The 18,805-nt window shown below is 36.3% G+C and overlaps 2 protein-coding genes across 6 annotated transcripts; one reads left to right on the forward strand and one right to left on the reverse strand.

The window, feature by feature from the left end:
• The first annotated feature begins 3,824 nt into the window (after positions 1–3,824).
• LOC147519645 (protein IN CHLOROPLAST ATPASE BIOGENESIS, chloroplastic-like) lies at positions 3,825–6,215 on the forward strand. 2 transcript variants are annotated; one of them, XR_015212308.1, is made up of 11 exons: positions 3,825–4,008; positions 4,089–4,172; positions 4,259–4,333; positions 4,422–4,464; positions 4,545–4,602; positions 4,741–4,908; positions 4,992–5,054; positions 5,163–5,257; positions 5,371–5,452; positions 5,546–5,666; positions 5,796–6,215. XR_015212308.1 is itself a non-coding variant. In XM_086591217.1 (11 exons), exons 1-11 carry the CDS (start codon positions 3,900–3,902, stop codon positions 5,934–5,936), a joined length of 1,029 nt encoding a protein of 342 aa, XP_086447343.1. In that variant the 5' UTR covers positions 3,827–3,899; the 3' UTR covers positions 5,937–6,215. The 2 variants fall into 2 exon arrangements, 1 of the variants encoding a protein (XP_086447343.1); XM_086591217.1 differs by having other exon boundaries at positions 3,827–4,008; positions 5,556–5,666.
• Positions 6,216–6,741: 526 nt separating this feature from the next.
• Positions 6,742–13,045, reverse strand: LOC147519646 (filament-like protein (DUF869)). 4 transcript variants are annotated; one of them, XM_086591214.1, is made up of 6 exons: positions 12,882–13,045; positions 11,759–11,872; positions 11,116–11,257; positions 8,316–10,785; positions 8,158–8,215; positions 6,742–7,524 (listed from the first exon to the last, which is right to left on the reverse strand). In XM_086591214.1, exons 2-6 carry the CDS (start codon positions 11,855–11,857, stop codon positions 7,030–7,032), a joined length of 3,264 nt encoding a protein of 1,087 aa, XP_086447340.1. In that variant the 5' UTR covers positions 11,858–11,872; positions 12,882–13,045; the 3' UTR covers positions 6,742–7,029. The 4 variants fall into 4 exon arrangements, with proteins under 4 accessions (XP_086447340.1, XP_086447341.1, XP_086447339.1 ...); XM_086591215.1 differs by lacking the exon at positions 12,882–13,045 and adding an exon at positions 12,694–12,868 and having other exon boundaries at positions 11,759–11,869; XM_086591213.1 differs by lacking the exon at positions 12,882–13,045 and adding an exon at positions 12,694–12,868.
• Positions 13,046–18,805: the final 5,760 nt, after the last annotated feature.

Consider the following 18,805-nt stretch of genomic DNA (forward strand, 5'->3'; position numbering starts at 1 on the left):
CACGTCATTCGAGTTTGCAGAGCGGTTGACAAAAAAATGAAATCAATGCCTACTCCATCATACTTCTTCCGTATTAAATATTTATGTTGTGTCACTTAAAATTGATTGACAATCCACGTCATTCGAGTTTGCAAATGATCGGTTATCAGATCGCGGCAAAGGATCCTACATATAGAATAAAATAAGAGTCTAAACACAATTTGTGTAATGAGAGATTTCAAAGTCACCAAAAAAAATAAACTTCTCACTAAATTTAGTCCGAACGACCCAGCCACATCGGCCAATAGGGTTTCCTAAACGACCAGTCATGTAGTTCCATAGAGGGTTATTTTTTTGTGTAGGAACCGTTATGGTTTCACCGAATGATTTACTACGAACCGTGAAACACCCACGCGCAGCGGAATAAGGGGTGTCACGGTTTGGTTAGAAATTTACCTTTAGAATTGGCCTCTTGATATCTCTGAGAATCTAATATCTATGAATCTGAATCAACCTCTTGATCTTTTGTTGTATTCCTATTTTTAGATTGGACGTTGTGTGGGCAACGATCTACCAACCTCTCCTTTCTCACTTGGCCTCTATCACTCACAAAATTGGATCCGATTTCTGGAACTATTTTTCTTTAGCAAAACCTTAATTTTTCTTGTGTAGAAGTCGGCCAGAGAAAGATGTTTCCTTTATATAGGCTACAACAGGGACCATGAGGAGAAATTAGGGTTGGGCCTCCTGACGGGCTTGGGCTTCCCATGTTCGCCCATAACACATAGCCCAAGTCCGTCAACAAATGGCTTATTTCACTAAAGGTCATTGTTGCACTACCGCCCTAATCCCAAATTACGTGTCAGCGTTTATGGACTCCATATTATATGCTCGTTGATCTCCCCGTGTTTAAGATATCGAATGCGCGTTGATTAAGTCAAGTTACTGACAACTACATTAATCAACTTCTTATGTCCTTGAATAGTACCACTCAACCTTATTGTCATGTCGAATCAAATCCACCTGCAGGGTTTACATGACAATCCTTATGAGCTCCTCAAGGGGACATCATCAGCCCAACTTCTTGCAGGACACGGATTCCTTCTATAATCAACAGCACAGCTTATATACAATGTCATTACCCAATCTATCGAGTTTGTTGATTCACAAATGAATCTCACTCATTGATGATTTAAAGCAATGTACAATGCACGTTAGTGCCCGTTATTATATCTAGATTAAGAGGACAAACATCCATAATAACAGAGGCGTTTGTTCTCTTATATAGTCAGTATAAAGAGAAACAACCTCACTTGGTCCTGTTCAATACACACAAAGTGTACTAGTGTAATCCTATAGTCAAGATAGAATAATACCAGATTATACTACAAGCATACCAATGGTTTGTCCAAATCCATCTAGGTTGTGAACGATTACTTATACTTTATAAGGTATTGATGATATGGTCTTCTGTGTGTCACCACACACTATATCATCTACAACATAAAGTATTAGACACATATATATAACTAATAATATATATAATATGCATAACATTTGCCCATATGATTCTCATTCAAAATATAAATAATTAGAGTTATTACAAAAGTAATGCTTTTAGTATATAACCCTATCACCATGTTGGTTGCTAGAGTCCCCAAACGATCCAGAGGTGTCGTTTGGGCTCGAGTTCTAAATGTTGTTGATTTATTCATTCAAGTGTTTTGTATTCAATCAATCAATCAATCAAGTGTTTTGCATTCATTCTAATAAATGCTCTCTTGTAGATTCATTCATTCATTCATTCAATCAATCAAGTATTTTGTATTCATTCTAATCAAATGTTACGTCATTATTTAGGTTTGGTTGTCTTTGTTGTCGATGATTTATCGGCATTTCATTTGCTCGACTAGTCACATCTTCTATTTTTTCAACTTCTTCACCTTCACCTTCAACATTTTTTGTCACTTCTTCAATTTCTATTGGTTGTTCTTCACCTTCAATATTTCTTCTATTTTCTCATTTTCTAATTTGTTGTTGCACCTAAAGCATTACTTCAAATGCTTATTCTTCATCTTCATGTTCCATTTAGGATTTTGATTGGGTTTTGATTGAGTATGAAAATAGTAAGGAGTAAATGGGAAACTTGAGTATTTGATTAAGTATAAAAAAATGAGTAAGGAGTAAATAAGAAACTTGAGTATTCTGTGTAGAGATATTTAAAATTTTGATATATTTCGAATAATTGAGTGAAATATGTTTGTAAACCCTAAACCCCAAACTAGTTTATTATTCACAATTGAAAAAAAAAAGGAAAATAACAAGTTTAGATATAAAATAAATTATTATTTTAGATTTGGAAAATTGAGTGAAATATATTTGAAATTAATTTTTTTTTTTATGTCGGTACGAAATTTGTAAACCTTAAACCCCAAACCCCAAACTAGTTTATGATTCACAATTTGAAAAAAAAAAAATGGAAAAATAACAAATTTAGATATACAACAAATTTTTATGATTCACAATTGAAAAAAAAAATTGAAAAATAACAATTGTAAATCCTGAACTTAACCCTAAACCCTAAACCCCAAACTAGTTTATGATTCACAATTAAAAAATAACAAGTTTAGATATAAAACAAATTATTATTTTAGATTTTGGCATGTTTGATTGCATGTTTTAACTTGGTTATATATATACTATATTATGACATATAAAGAGTGCAAAATGCATGCAATTGTGTTGGTGCAACTAATTGTATTGTTCCTAACCCAATTTTTTAAATTGGATTTCAATTTTGTTAATTTAATTGGGATGTGTTGATAATTGATCATTACTAATTCAATTTTACAGATCATTGTTTAAATAAATTATTGTACAATTATGATCGATTAATGATTTGTATTATAAGAAAAATGTTCGGTGTTTATGTATAAGAAAAGTGTAATCGGTGTTTATGTAATTAATTTTTATTAGTTAATTGGGCTAATCATTGGTTAATCAGGAATTTTCTTGGTTTAGAACTTCTCAATTATTTTAGTCCAAACGACTCCCCCATATTGCCCCATAGAATCCCCAAACGACCCAGTCATACTACCACTTGCATGTGATACCAAACGACATTATCAGACCGTTCTATGGAAAAAATAGAGAGCTTTGTCTCAAATAGGGCTGCCAATGGATCGGTTTGGGTCGGGTTTTGAAAAACCCAAACCCGAACCGATTAGATATATTGCAAAGCAAACCCGAACCGACCCGAATTGAAAACTATAAAATCAATTAAATCTTAAATTAAATTAATTAATTTTAACCACACAATTGATAAATACATACAAAATTAATTATAAATATTACTAAAATGCTATCTTATCGGTTCGGGTTCATATCGGTTGATGGAGGGCAAACCCAAACCCAAACCAATATCTTATCAGTTCGGTTCGGTTTTGGGTCGGTAGAGGGCAAACTAAATTATCAAAACCCAAACTGTTTTTTATTGGTTTGGTTTGGATCGGTTATCGGGTTATCGAAACCCATTGACAGCCATAGTCTCAAATGATATGGCCAAGCCATTTGAGTGTACACTCAAACGATATGGTGGTACCGTACGCTCAGACCGTTCCATGGAGATTTCAGAGAGCCAATTCTCAAACGACAAGCTCAGACCGCGTGCATGTACACTAGAACGACATGGTGGTATTGTTTGAGTGTATACTCAAACGACATGGCGAGACCATACACTCAAACGACCCGAAGTTGAATTGGTTGTGGGTTTTGATGGCAAATTTGTAATATGACAAATTTGATGAGTGGCCAATTAAACTACCATATTTATTTGTGTTCAAGAGCTTTTCTGTACTCAAAAAAAGATAACAGCAAAACGGCTTCAAAACCAACGTGGGGTGACTAAAGAGTTGAGAAAAATGAAAATTGGCGGAGGAGTTACGAGTCCATGCGCCACAGTGCTACCGAAATTACTACTCCGCCGAGCCAAAACTCATAATATCATCAGATGCTCTTCATTATCTTTTGGTAACACTATGAACTCACTTGAATTTCACATGCACTCTAATTGTAGCAAGAATTAATAATGTTTCTGAAATGAAATGCAGGCCATGTATCATTTATCAAAGACATTGCTGCAACTCAACCTCCTCAACATTTGCAATGCTTGTTAAAAATTCTTCAAACAAGAGGTAAATATTTTAGTATGTTATGCATGCATACAATTAAATTACACCCGTCACCCACATAGTTTCAGTTGAATAGAGGAATTTTATAGGTGAAACCATTGTCTCTCCTGGCGCTAGGAAAGGGTTGATCCCACTTGCCGTTCCTTTATCAGAAAACCAGTCAGGTTCAAAATGAAATACTTGCCATTTATTTTATCAGCTCTTAGAGTTCATCTTCCCCAATGCCCTTACACTTATCTTCTTAGTACTCAGGTGCTGTAACTGCATTGCTGCGATGGCCAACTGCTCCTCCTGGGTACGGAACTCAGTTTTATTTTCTTGTGGCTGAATTTCATTTTGAGTCGTTCACCATCGTGTTTTTTTCTGTACACATAGGATGGAGATGCCAGTTGTGGAAGTCCGTAAGCATGGCGTATGGCTTTTGGCCAAGAATGTAAGTTGTCATGTTAAGGGACATTTCCCCCCCTGCATAGATAGGTGGATAAATTACACTGATGATCTTTTGAAATGTTTTTAGAATTTAGTTTATTGCAGTGATTGTGATCTGTGTCCTCTGATACCCTAACTGTAGGTAGATCAGTACATTCATAGGATTCTAGTTGAAGAAGATGCCAACAACAGTGACGGGAGTAACGGTCAGCTATACAATATTTCTTCTGAGGCTGGCAAAGAACTTTATATTAGAGGTGACTTTGCTGAATCTCGGATTGCAAATCTTGATGTCTATCTTTTGAAGAAGGTAAAAGAAAGAAAAAAATTGAAGTTCTGTTGCACAATGAATCTACGAGGCAGTTTGTTACAGTTTAGTGTTAACTTTTCCAGGTTGGTTTGTTCCCAGATATATTAGAACGTAAGGTGAAGCAGCACTTTGAGAGAGGAGATGATGTGAGTATCATAAGAAGTCCTGAATCAGCTGATTGGCTCTTTGCATGTCTAGTTATGTTATAGATTGAACGTTATCATTTCTGGATAACTTGCATGTGTTGGTGAAAGGTTTCAGCGCTAGTGACGGGGGAGTTTTATACAAAGAAGGAGCATTTTCCGGGATTCGGACGGCCTTTTGTGTTCAATGCAGAGGTTTTGCTGAAGTTCGTAAAGATCTTTTCAAAATAGATTTGGATGATATTCACTGCATTGTGCTTGAATATAGTGGAAGCATTCATCCCATTTACATACAGTACATTTTCTTTTTCCCTTGTAGAGTTGGGCGAATAACAGAAGCAAAAGATGCTGCAAGAGGCGCTTTGAAATCACCATGGTGGACATTAGGTTGCACATACCAGGTATGGAATTTTTTGAACTACAGTTCAAACTGTTCTCACTTCTGTTACCTCAATATGATGACTTGGCATTTTCGGAGAATAATTTTTGGGTAGCCCTGATCAGCAAGTTGCTGAAATTGCACAATGGGAGGATGAACAAATTGAGTTCATAAAGGAAAAGGTGTCGGAGGAGGGTAGGCAAGAAGATCTCAAGAAGGGAAAGGCACCTGCCCAGGTTTCTTGAATTATCATATCAAATTGTTTTTTATTGTTTTTGGAAACTTTTGAACTCTGCATGGGAAAGTGAGGGTTCATACAGTTTTCTGGCTTCTAGTAGGCAGTTGACAAGGAAATGCATGTGCAGGTAGCCTTGGATGAAGCTGCATTTTTGTTGGACTTAGCCTCTTTAGAAGGGAACTGGGATGGCTTTGAAGAGCGAATTGCTGAATGTTACAAGGATGCTGGACTTTACGATATTGGCAGATTCGTCCTTTACAGAGATTGACGCCAAACAAGATGTCTGGTAAAGAAATATATATTATGATGGGAATTTAGTTAGAAAAATGAAGTTAACATATCACATTAATTTATTGTGTTTTCATTTTTCCTCCGACCTTTGAGCAACACCACCCACCCCCATAAATAGAATGTGGAGCTTCGTTATGGATAGAGTTCCTCAAATTTTGTTATTGAAGTTTTGTTGTAAATGATATTCACTCTCATAATTGAGGCATGTTTGCACCCTAATTTTAGATAATCAATAGAACATAGTATCTTTTGGCAAGATTTTAATGAAACCACAGTTGAACATTCATGTAGTTGTACGTATGGCCACTTGAAACTGCTCAGGTTGTCTGCAGTCTGGACTAGATAGCTTAGATTCTGACCTGGTCTTCGTTTAAAGCATTCAAAATTACTAAATTAGACAAACTTATAAATTCTAGGCAAGTTTTTCTTCCTTTTGAAGTCACATATAGATAGCCCTTGAAAGAAATATTGTCTACATCATGTATGGTATAGTTTTTCCCTCGAGTAGGTGCATTCATTTTTACACCCAATTATTCATTATGCCACTTCAAGGCTGAGTTAGAAATCCAAAACTGAGCCAGCCTAATTCATGTCAGTATGTAAAAGAAAATGCAACCCTAGATTGGATATCCCAACTGGCACTCAGTACATGTATAAAGTCAAGGGAAAGAAAGACCCCCAATACAAATGCCTTGTTGCATTTAAAAGAACTGTCTGGCTATTGACAAAGGACGAAGATGCAGTCACCAAACGGAAAACATGAGAAGAAAAGTTCAACCAATCCCCAACCTATTGTGGATTAAAGCGGGAAAAATCCCACCAAATGATATGCTAATTTATCATTTATTAACGCAGTCACAAGTGTCTTGATAAAGAAAGATGTACAACCCAACCATATGAAACAAGACTATACAAGCACCTCATTCAGTAAAATCTTCAACCAGTATATTGCTTCTTATAGAGCGACCTCTATTAGTTTCTCTATAATGGAACAACCGCACATCAAAGCTATCAAAACCAACTGTAATTTCCACCCCCTCTGATTACATGTGTGTATGTTGTCATGCATTCTATCGGTGGGACATCTTCTTGCTACTCTCTCTCTTCCTTCTGGAAAGCAGCTTCCTTAGTAGACTGATACCCCCTCCACGTTTTTGAACAGGTACTATAGCTAAAATCCCTGCAGCAGTATCACTCTTGTACATTGCTTTGTTTGAGCCAGTAAAATGATTGAGAGACTTAGTGGGTTTATTAGGAGCCTGACAAGCATACAGATTGTCTGAAGGATTACTGCAAGTTCTCTGAGTATCCATGGTGCATATAATTTCTTTCATCTTCGGGGACTCAAGATCATTAGGATCAATGTCTTTCTCAGCTAGGATTTGATCAAGTAGGGAAGAACGATGGGTTTTATTGGATATGATGGTGGAGGGGGTAACTGGGACAACCTTGTCCAGGAGAACTGGCTCTCGTGGTGAAGCCAATGCCTTCAACTGTTTACCTAGGTTTAAAATGGTTTCTTGACACTCTGCCAGCTTTTCTGAAGCTGCTGAGATCTCCCAGCCCTGCAAGGTCAATCATTATAAAAATTTAAGCAAGAATTGCAATTTACAATACCTAAATCAGGAGATGTTGAAATCTTTGAAATTCAGTCCTCCCAGAAAGTTAATTCACAATCTGAATAATAACCACCAGTGACTGCAAATTCAGTATTCTGAATTTGGAAGCAGTAGCGGTGGATTTACTCAGTAAGCCAAAAGAAAAGTAGTCTGAGACAATCTTTCAGCCTTTTGAGTCTAGCACGGAGAGAACAAATTTATTTAGCTTCTTCTAAATTATTGAGCCAAAACAAATCTAGAAAGGATTTCATACAACAATTGTCTCTGGTTCCTTATTTTCATAAACTATCATGCATTATTTTAAAATAATGTTTAGCTCCTTCTGAACTTCTTTCAGTATTCATCTGTTAATGCATTGTACTTCTAAATCTTCATTGAGGATAAACTTATGTCAACCACTTTCTGTTATGACATAGGTTAGTGTTGAGATACACGAAAACCTTAGGAATATCAGATCAACATTATAAAATTATTACCTTGACCTTTTCTATGTATTTCATTCTCTACAATATATTATAAGAACAGTAAGTTCAGTTGATAGCATCTATTGTTATTGACTAAATAACATGAAAATCTTACATTCTGGAGTTGCCTTTCCATTTGTTCACTGTCATGCTTCTGTTCATTCTTTGTCTCACTGCATAACATTATCCAGCGAACTAAGCTACTACATCAATATATCGGTAAAACTTTTGATATTTTTCATGAATATAAAATTGAGATAACTGATTCTATACCTTTCTAACTGGAGCTGCTGTTCAAGGCATGTTGTCTCTAATTTGAAACAAGAGTTGCTTTTCTCCTCCAGCTCCACTTCCAGAGATGAGAATTTCTTACGAACCTCATTTAATTCGACTCTGACTACTGTAAGCTGTACACTTAGATCTTCATTGAGCAACTTGTAACTTTCAATTTGATCCTCAAGCATCTGCTTTGATGCTTTCAGAGTTTCTACTTCTGTCTGTAAATATGCAGGTCCTTTTTCTGCCTTTTGAAGTTCAATCATCAAGGCGCCGATTCTATCAGTTGCTGATTGAAGACTTACTTCCAAATCTTTCTTTCCGACTCCCACTTTGTTTAGCTCTTCTTTTAATCTCCTATTTTCTTCATTCAGACTAGACAGCATCTCCTCCATTTGAGACATGGGGTTTTTCGCATTCAACGCAACAAATGAGGCCAAACATGATGACTGTTCATTGGTTCTCTGTGGATTCCCTGTTTCTGAAAATGAGTTCATTCCATTGCCATGTTCACTTTCACTTCGTGATTCATCCCAGTCAAAATGCTTCTTTATCGTATCTCTCATGCTTGAAACATCTTGAAGTGAAAAGCAGTGGTTCATAATCCATTCAAAAGTCAAAGACAATTCTCTGGCAAAATTTTCAATGCCAGCTTTTCCATTCAACAAGTCATTACAAGCGTGGCCAAAGCTCTGTAGAATGCAACTGAGTTCTATGCTTTTCCATTGGAAAACCCGGTATGTGTACCCTGTAGATGTTATCACGTTCCCATTGGGTAAAGGATTCTCATTTTCTTCTGACAGTATTTGTTCGCCACTGAAGTCTTTCAAAGATTGTTGGTTAATTCCTTCTATGAGCTCAATCATTTTGCAAATAGAATCATTAAGACCTGATCGGAGCTGTTCGGTGCTTATTTCCTTCGAGAAAACTCTTGTACCAGACACTGGATCAGATGAATTCTCTGTGGGAGAGGAATTTGGAGGTCTCCAGGAGATGTAACCACTGATATGAGGAGGCTTGGATGGGCTAGAAAGGCTTAATTTCTCTTTTTCATCATCAACCTCACCAGGGCTCATGCAATTCATATCTGCCAAAGCAACTTTAATATCCTTAATGATGTCATCAGGACTTCTCAGTGTCACACGATTCTGCTCCAAGACCATTCTCAAAATTTTCTGAAGCCAATCAGGATATTTCCCAACAGATGTATCTTTTGGTTGTAGTTTTTGGTTTTTGTAAGTGAGCCCAGAATAATTGTCACTGACTGGAACTAGTTCCTTACCATTTGCTTCTTCTGAAGAAACATTGGAATCACCAAGAGATGTATCCATGCAAACTATTGCTAATTTTTCCATCTCGACGAAGTCGTCCATCAAACTCATATCTGAACCTCCAGCATTTTTGTATAATGGCGGTCCCCTTGGTCTTTCGTTGCGGGCATTCTCCAATTCAGGAAGAAAAGAAGACGCCCATGATTTGGCATCTTCGCTGGCATTGAAATCTGATTCTGAAGTAGAGGAGAATCTGCGTGACGCTGAAATCTTTTTTGGCAGCTCCCTAGTAGTTGTATTGCCTTTTGACAATTCTGCAAGTTGAGCCTCAACCTCTGACAACTTGGAAGCTGTGTGTGTACACATGATTCTTGAAGATTCGAGTTCATTTGTTTTCTTGGACACTTCTTCTTTGAGGGTCTTGTTCTCTTCTTCTATATCACATAAGCGCTCAATTAGATAGTTGACCTTCTTATTGGGGCTTCCAGGAGAATTCTCTTGTGGTGAGTCCTTCACCATTGAACCTCCCATTGGGGGAGTCAACCTGGTCCTCGTCCCAGCTTGATTTCCCAGCATATCAACTTCGTTCTTCATTCTTGCTAAAGCAGCTGGTCCTGGCAATCGTTTCCGAACAAGGACCCGTAATCTCTGACATTCTGTTTCTAACTTTGCAATCTTCTTCACGCTTTCAAGATGTTGTTTATGCGAAGCATCAGCTGAACGGCGATTGAATTCTCTCTCTTCATTTCGAATCTCAAGCTCCTTCTCCAGCATGCGAAGCTCATAATTCATTGAGGCATTGTCTTTCTGCATTGAATCCAGTCTGGTCTTTAGTGCACTGAGATCAGCATCTGCCTGAGAATTGCGTCCCCTCATATCTTCAATCAGTTTTTCCTTTATTTGAATGGTCGTACTCTGATGCGTATTCTCAGCCTCCAACTTAGAAAAGCGTCTATTTGTTTCTGTCAACTTCTGCTCTAAAACCTTTTGTACTTTTTCTTGTTCTCTTGAAGTCTTCATGACAGCATCATGAATTCTTTGCTCCTGCTCCTCACGAACAAAGCGTAACTGCTGCATACATTCCTTTAGAGCAGCATCCAAATGAGATATCTGTTCTTCCGCAATCACTCTCTGCTGCAAAGCTTTGTCTAAATCTTGCCTCAGAGACACTGCTTCTGCTTTTGTTTTCTCCCAACCTGAATAACATATCAAAGCAATGGAATCAGCTTATTTGAGAAAAAAGTTCCCACTTTTCTAAAAATTATAGGGTGAACTAGTGTTACCCCCTACTAGATGAGCCAATTAGGATTTGAAATTAGGGTCTCCCCCCTAAATACACACAAAAAAATTTCGGTCAACCCACTTTGACTTCTTTTTTGTGTGTATTTAGGGAGGAGACCCTAATTTCCCATCTAGTGGGGGGAAATCCTAATTGGCTCATCTAGTGGGGGGGTAATACTAGTTAACCCAAAATTATATTTCAAACATTAGCACAGGAAACCATATAATCCAGTAAAGAAACTGACCTGCAAGAGCTTCTTTTTCCGCTTTTGCGTGTTGAGTTGCCAGATCATCTTTGGCTTTGCACTCTGAGAGTACATATGATAGCTTTTCATTTAGACTATCTACGGACTTTTGCAATTCGACTGCTCTATCAGCCCCATGAGTCTGTATTTAGTTAAACCAATATTAGTCTTACTCAGAAGATGCAGATGACTGGATAGTACTTAATTTTGATAACATCCAGCATTTGGGATATAATGCGAAGCTATATACATATTTGCTCTAATCAGTAAGGCCTTCGGCTATTTAATATTTAATTTCTTTCCTATATGTGTCTGTTCCTTTGTGCCAAAAAACTGCACTCTTCTATTGATGTAGTGCACCTTTTGATTGCCTAACCTTTAACAAAAAGAGTTCTAACACAATATTACAAAGGAAGCTACAATCTAAGATCATGCAATAGTTTGAACATCACTTCATGGAAACAACATTGAACAGTCAACTCATCTATATTAAGTATAGTGAAAACAATATACTGATGCAAATGATAGTGTTTCTTTGAGTAAAAGAAAAATGCTCCTCTTGTTTGACCAGTTATACTATGAGAAAATCCAACCCTAGAATGAAAGACAGATCCAAAACAAGCATTGGAGGCGAATCAGTTACCTCATCTCCATGGACCATCGATGGAACATTCACTTTGTCACTAGCAACAATTGTCTTCTCTGAAGATTTTTTCCGCCAAAGCCATGCCTTGTGGTCCATGATTACCCTCTTCTACTGCATAAAAACATAGAAATTGAGTGAGAAAAATAACTACAATTATGGAAATGTTAAGTTACATTATATATAATATATATAAGCCAGCATGGTTGTTGCGCTGGTGTATGGATAGGATCATATAATACATTCAATTATACAATATTACAATTAACCCTTTAATTGTGATTTGTGAGCCACTTGACCTTACAATGCCAGGAAATAAAATAATAATAAAACGTTGATGACAGGGAGGGAAGGGAGGTGAAGGGAGGGAGTTTTGGCGGTAACCGAGCCAATCGACAAAGAAGAGTAGAGGTGGCAAAACTGGAAATCAGAAAACCCAACCAAGTAGAGGAGAGGGGTTGATCGGTGGTGGTAACAGTCTGGTTTCAAGGCTGGAAAAAAACAAACCACTGATATCAATCTTGTGATTTTCTTTTTCTGAAGAAAACTGTATATAGAAATTCGAAAACAAAGACTAAACTCCCAACTAATGAAACTAACCAAGAAACTAATTTCAACAAAAAACATCACTTGAATGTCTCAATATGGGTGTTCTCAGCTAGTGGCAGGCAGCTAGTGATGCCCATATTCAACCTTAAACTGAAAGATTAAGTTGCACTACATACCTCTAAGACGAAAAACATGAGTGGCACTAGTATCTTATAAGTTGAGTCTAGAATAAACACATGCAGTTATCTGTTTCTTCATGTCAAGAAACAGGTTATATACATATATATATTTCTTTTTTGAATCATATATAAAATAAATAAAAATCATGTATATCTCATAGTTCTTACTTTAAGGTTAACAAACTAAAACACAATAACAACTCTGACCTTGTTTCTTATTAGTTCATGAGTTGAGGAAGAAGTGAATAACAGAGAGGTTGAGGAAACAGAGAAGAGAAATATGTGGAGAAAGTTGAGAGTGAATACTTTATGCACAGCTCATTAAAGAGAAGTGAGATAGTAAGAGAGACAAAGAATAAAAAGTCAAAAAGAAAAGAGAGGAAGGAACGTCATACACTACAAATGTGAAGTCAGTTAAGGTGGTGAGCAAACGGTCACAGACATTGAGAAAATAGAGGAGAAGAAAGTGTCGGCTAGTTATCTGCCATGAGAGAGAGACAGTAACGCTTGGGTGGTGAGAATTGACACTTGACACCAAGGTTTATTTGGCAGTAGGTTTGATGGCCAAAATGAAGCGGGAGCTCGAGTTTCTATATCAATTATTGGTCAGACCCATCTGGCCACTTCTGAAAAAATGGACACTGAAATTAAATGAGACGCGTATAATGTATAGTTTTGGTAGCTAAGTTTTACTGACATTTCCCATCTTGGGGCAACGGGCTAGGATTCCAACTCTTTCTATTTCCACGCCAGGCCATGGGGGTGTGTATTTCAGTGCAGCATTGAAGTATTACTGATTGTCATTCTAACTGAGTTAGTGTGGGAGGCCACTAGCTTCCCTTGAGGGTGGAAAACTAAACATCACATTACCGCCATTACGGTATTACACAATTTGTTTTCTGCCCGTATGGATGATTTTACAAGAACGTCGAAGGTTTGTAAACGGACCACTTGTTTCACTGCCGCTTACAAGTTACACATTGTTGATGTAAATGAGGAGCAGCTCTTGCCTTGTCCGTGGACCACATGGTCCATAAAATCATTGGGCCACCGCGTTTTCCCCATTGCAATTTCAGAATCCCTTCTTAAATCGTAGTACCTTACATTTCATGTCAATGTCAAAAGCATTCAGCTTGATACCTCATACATTCGTGGCGCGGGGGGTAAAGAAGGCGCGTTTCATATCACAGTCTAAATTGTTACTATGACAAAAGAGGGGTTAGTTGGAAAAGAAAATGAGGTCGCACTAGAAAAGAACTACTTTAGATGGGGACCCAGGAAACGAGATGCTTTTTAAATGTGGAAAAGGACTTCAACCCTTTGGTATCCTCTCATTTTCTATAATGACATTTTAATTAGATTAAACGCTAATCACACGCTTATTTCTCAAATCTGACCAACCAAAGGCACTATGCCATTATGTATCTGAATCCTATTCATTAGATATAATCATATAAACCATAACCATACGCTTAACCATTGGAGATAAGAATATAAACACTAGTCATAGGTGCACGCTCAATGAGCGTGTAACTTAGAATGTGCCCATGCTATGTCTATTGTATACATTTTTTTTGTTTTTTCATTTTCTTTTATTTTCTAAAATTATTAAGATTTTGAAAATATGTATGTACTTAACATTTTTTAGTTGCCGTCTTAAAAAATTCTAACTGTTTGATTCATCTCTATTACCCAGTGAATTGGAAAAGCAGCAGGTGCCAGCTAGTTGTTTAGTGGGTAAAACAACTAGCTAGCTAGCAAGTAAACCAATAATAATTTTGCTTCAAGAGTTGTGAATCAATCCAAGTTCCATGCATTTTTGTTGATTACTTCATGCGTGTCTTGTTTCTAAGATTTAGTTGTATCACATGGATTTCACTAGTAAAAACTTACACCGAGCAAGCTCATCCATAACCACCACACTAAACAAATTAGTTTCCCTGACTATTTAACCATTAATAAAACATTTACATGCGCAAAAGAAATATAAAGAAACTAAAGAACAAAATAATTTTAATTGAAAATATGATGAAGATCCAGATTCACTGTTGTTTCTTAGCTATGCTATTGCTAGTAAATATAGTCACTGGTGAGGCTAGTTCTGTCTCTGTGGCAGCAGCTAATCCCAGGAAAGGTATTTCGGCAAGTCTGCGAAAGGGGATGAGTGGATTTTTTGCCAAGACTAGAGGTGGTACTTGGATTCCAACTGTTTTAATGGGTAAGATAGTCCGGCGCTACAGCCCCACCATGACCACCAACACCAACATAGATGGAGTTACACATGCTGGTGCTAAAGAACATGACAAAGAAAAGATATCTCACAAGGGAAGGAATTTCAAAGTTTGCATGACTCGGAATAACTGCTACAAAAAGAAGCTGGTATGCCCCAAGAGGTGCAAGAGAGGGCGTCCAAATCGTCTCATATCTGCTCACTTCCCCGGACAATGTGTCTTGAACTGCAATAAGTGCATTGCACACTGCTGAAACTAATCAACTTTATCCAGGCCGGGTTCTAATCTTTTATTTATGCTTCTTGTGGTTTGTTTTTTGATCCCAGCGTTTGTCCAAGGCCTGCAAGTGGACTGTAGAGCCAACCACCTGTCCATCATAACTAAACCCATGTTGTATAACCAAAAAATTTATTTAAAATAGAAATCTTATGTTACCTTATATCAAAATAAAAAAATTTCCTCTTCATCTTTCCAAAGGATTCTCATCCAGTTAGTTTAACACAACAGATTCATAAAGTTCGTCCATTCATGTTAAAAATCAAACCTTGATTCAGGTTTGGTAATTGTGATATTGATATCATATATATATTTTTACTAAATTAAAATTTGATAGTGTTTATATTGAACAACTTTGTTTCCTCTGGAAAAAAATTAATGGGAGCTTGCTATGTAGTTGGATGCATCTTTTTTCATTTTATATTTTATAGAGATAAAAAGAAGTCAAGATTTTCGATGGTTTTGGCTATCTGTGGGCCATTTTTCGAAGTGTTGCGTTTGGCTCTAGAGTTTGCTAGTAAGAATTTTTTCATTCAATAGTCGCTGTAAAAAATCTAACTCCTTCTTGTGTTTGTGGGTTGATAGGTTTGTGTTTGGTGCGTTTACTGTTGGGAACTTAGAATTCTTAGAATTCCTAATTTACATGTTGTATGCCAAAAAATATAAAATAAAATAGAACTCCTATGTTATCTTACTAATTAAAAAATCTCCTCTTAGCTTTCTAAAGGTCTCATCCAGGTATTTAACACAACTCTTTCTAAAGTCTCGTCCAGGTTATGTTAATTAACGGACCCATGGCATCTCCAGCAACCTGTTCGTGCGCACTATGATACTGATTGATATGATATATTGATATACATATTCTAAAGTATATTAATGGAAATGCCATGTAGTTGGATGCATATATCGTTTTATAGAAACTGTACAAGTAGCACATTATGAATCAGTGTGTGGGGCTGTGGGCCATTTCTTCGAAGTGTTGCGTTAGTGAAGCAAGTTTGCTACTAAGAAATTTTCATTCAGTAGTCACTGTAACAAATTTCTAACTATTAAACACTGGTTGGCTGTATTGCAGATTAGGTATTTCTTGTTATGAGTGTGCGATCCATCATACAATGGCAATAGCACCTTTGCTTTTTCATTTGAGTGCTTGGTTTCTTTAGACCTTCTTTTGGGGGTTCTGAAGTGGTGATTAATAAGTTGACTGATACGGTCCCTTCCTCTTATTCTAAGTTTGTTGGGTGGAGGCCAACTAATAATAATAATTGATTAATTGCCCCCCTCTCCTTTTGGCTTTATTCGTCATGATTTTTATATCTTCTTCTTAACGTCAACTAATTTAGTATGGAATGCTCGGCTACTTTTGTCTTGGATTAAACTAGCCAACAACTTTCATATTCTTCCTGGTCCCCGTGGCTCTAAGAGAATTAATTAAGAAATATATAAAAGTTTAAAAGTTTTTTTCTTTCAAATATATAGAGTTTAAACTTTTTTTCTTTCAAATATATAGAGTTAATGTAGACCACACCGATTACATTGAAGGACCCTAGTACGAACCTAGCTAGTCCGGAAACTCTCACCAATGCGCCATTTTGAATAGACCAAACTGCCTCCACTTTGTCCATAAAGACTTGTTTTCGCTCATCGGTCCACCAATCGTAACAACACTCTATCTTTAGCCCGAAAGCTCACCTGGCCTAAAAACCTATCACATAATTACAAATAAAAAATAAAAAAATCACAACCAATACTTAGTAGAATTCGAACTTGCAACATCTCCCATGAAAAGAGGGATACACACCTAATTGAACTAGAAACTCTTGTGTATCCAGTTTAAAAATTGCACTAGTGAAACCTGATCTAGCTAAAATGTCAATTATATTGTATCTAATTGGACATACTTCGATTGAGTCGTTTCTTCTTCTTAGCGAATGCTCTAGTGCTCTACAAGGTGCAAATGATGGGGTATAACTTGTAACTTCTATGTTCATTTTTCAAACTCTTTACCAATTACCATGTATGTACTCATCATGTTGTCACCCAAAATAAAAATCTTGATTCCACTCTTTGCGTTATGTGGCCATTTTTTTTCATAATAATATAAAGCAATTTAGAAACGTACAAGGTGCACATATCCATCAATTAGATCCAAGGTGAGTTAATACAACTACTTAAGTATGAAGTTGCTTATGGCAAAAGTATTTTTCCTAGCGAAGACTTGATTACCTCTTTTAGGGAAAAGGAAGGATAATCTAAAATTATTATTAAGTAATATAATATGAATAGTTGTGTAACACGCTAAAAGCAAGTCCAATGGGATTGCTAGAAGACTCTTAAATTTGGCTGGTGTGATATATTTCGATAAATTTGTGACCTCATTGTTTTCAAAAAGAAAATATTCAATTTTAATTAGGTGGGGCATTTATGTCATTTTCAGTTATTATAGCAACTACTAAAAAAAGTGGGGGGGAATCCTAATTGGATCTATGGAGGGTGGTAACACTAGTTCACCCTAGAATTTATGTTGTTTGTGACATAGATTTCCAATTAACTTTGCAAACTAGAGGGATGGTAGAAATTGTGCCCTCCATATCAATTTAGCATGTCAAATTTAAAACCCCACTAGAATAGTTTTAAGTTTTCAATGAGGCAAATTTAACTTGCCATGTTAAAAGAGCTAAAAAACTTAGGGTAAAAGGGTATTTTTATAGTACGTCACACTATATTAGTGTGCTTTTGAGTTTAGTCACACAAAGTTTAAAATTTTGATTTTAGTCACACTCCATCAACAAGTCTGTCTCAATCTGTTTGTCAACGTATTTGACTAAGTTTGACCGTTTGACCTGTGATATATATATACGGTATATATATATATATATATATATATATATATATATATATATATATATATATATATGTGTGTGTCATGGGGAGGGATAGAGGCACATTCATTATGTGCACATTATAGCCACATTTTCGACATATAAATTAATTAAGGCCTAGTTTTTTGTGGAGATGATTTCCCTATCATGAAGATTATTCTCACAAAAAATCATAATATTTGGATATGTCTAACCATGTAAAAATTAGTGTTCATTTGTATTTATTTTTAAACTTTTCATCTAACGGTCTAAAAATTTTTGTGAGTATGTTTTAATGTTAGACTTCTTTGAATAAGTTGAATTTTGACGTACGGTCAAACCTAGTCAAATACGTTGACTAACAAATTGAGATAGACTTGTTGACATTGTGTGACTAAAATCAAAATTTTAAACTTTGTGTGACTAAACTCAAAAACGTATTAATATATAGTGACGTACTACAAAAAACTCAAAAACTTATGTGACACCTTTTTAGCAACTCCTCATTGGACATTTGGACTTGGTCCTAACACTTTCCTTTTAGAACAAGTCCAATGGGAAGAGTTCTATATGGGACTGCTATAGTACTGCCACATAAAATTTGTAGATTTTTACTAAGTATTGGTTATATCACACTAGCCAAATTTAAGACCCTTCTAGTAGTCCCATTGGAATGGTTATTTGGTTTTTGGGGTGTTATATGACTTTTAACAGCTCATATAGCGTTCATTGGACTTGCTATTAGGAATAGAGAAAGGATGTTTGTTTAGTGGGATGAAATTTGCAAAGTTTTCCAAGCTGATAACTACGAACATTTCCATCTTCAGCCCATACCAATATATCAAATTATTAATGGCCATTTACGCTACTGAAATCTTACATGTTACAGTTAACATTGGATTCTTCCTCGAATAGCTTCAGATAATTACTTTATTTGGCATTGGATTCAAG

This window comes from Coptis chinensis, chromosome 2 (assembly GCF_015680905.1).
Source record: "Coptis chinensis isolate HL-2020 chromosome 2, ASM1568090v1, whole genome shotgun sequence".
Taxonomy (NCBI): domain Eukaryota; kingdom Viridiplantae; phylum Streptophyta; class Magnoliopsida; order Ranunculales; family Ranunculaceae; genus Coptis; species Coptis chinensis.

Bases quoted from the DNA above. Each gene is read 5' to 3' on its own strand.
- LOC147519645 (XM_086591217.1), top strand. From the start codon at position 3,900: ATGAAAATTGGCGGAGGAGTTACGAGTCCATGCGCCACAGTGCTACCG. The intron at 4,909-4,991 runs GTAAAAGAAAGA...TAACTTTTCCAG, and splicing joins ATGTCTATCTTTTGAAGAAG to GTTGGTTTGTTCCCAGATAT. The intron at 5,667-5,795 runs GTTTCTTGAATT...ATGCATGTGCAG, and splicing joins AGGGAAAGGCACCTGCCCAG to GTAGCCTTGGATGAAGCTGC.
- LOC147519646 (XM_086591214.1), bottom strand. From the start codon at position 11,857: ATGGACCACAAGGCATGGCTTTGGCGGAAAAAATCTTCAGAGAAGACA. The intron at 10,786-11,115 runs GTCAGTTTCTTT...TATGTTATTCAG, and splicing joins GGAAAAAGAAGCTCTTGCAG to GTTGGGAGAAAACAAAAGCA. The intron at 8,216-8,315 runs GTATAGAATCAG...AATGTTATGCAG, and splicing joins CAGCAGCTCCAGTTAGAAAG to TGAGACAAAGAATGAACAGA.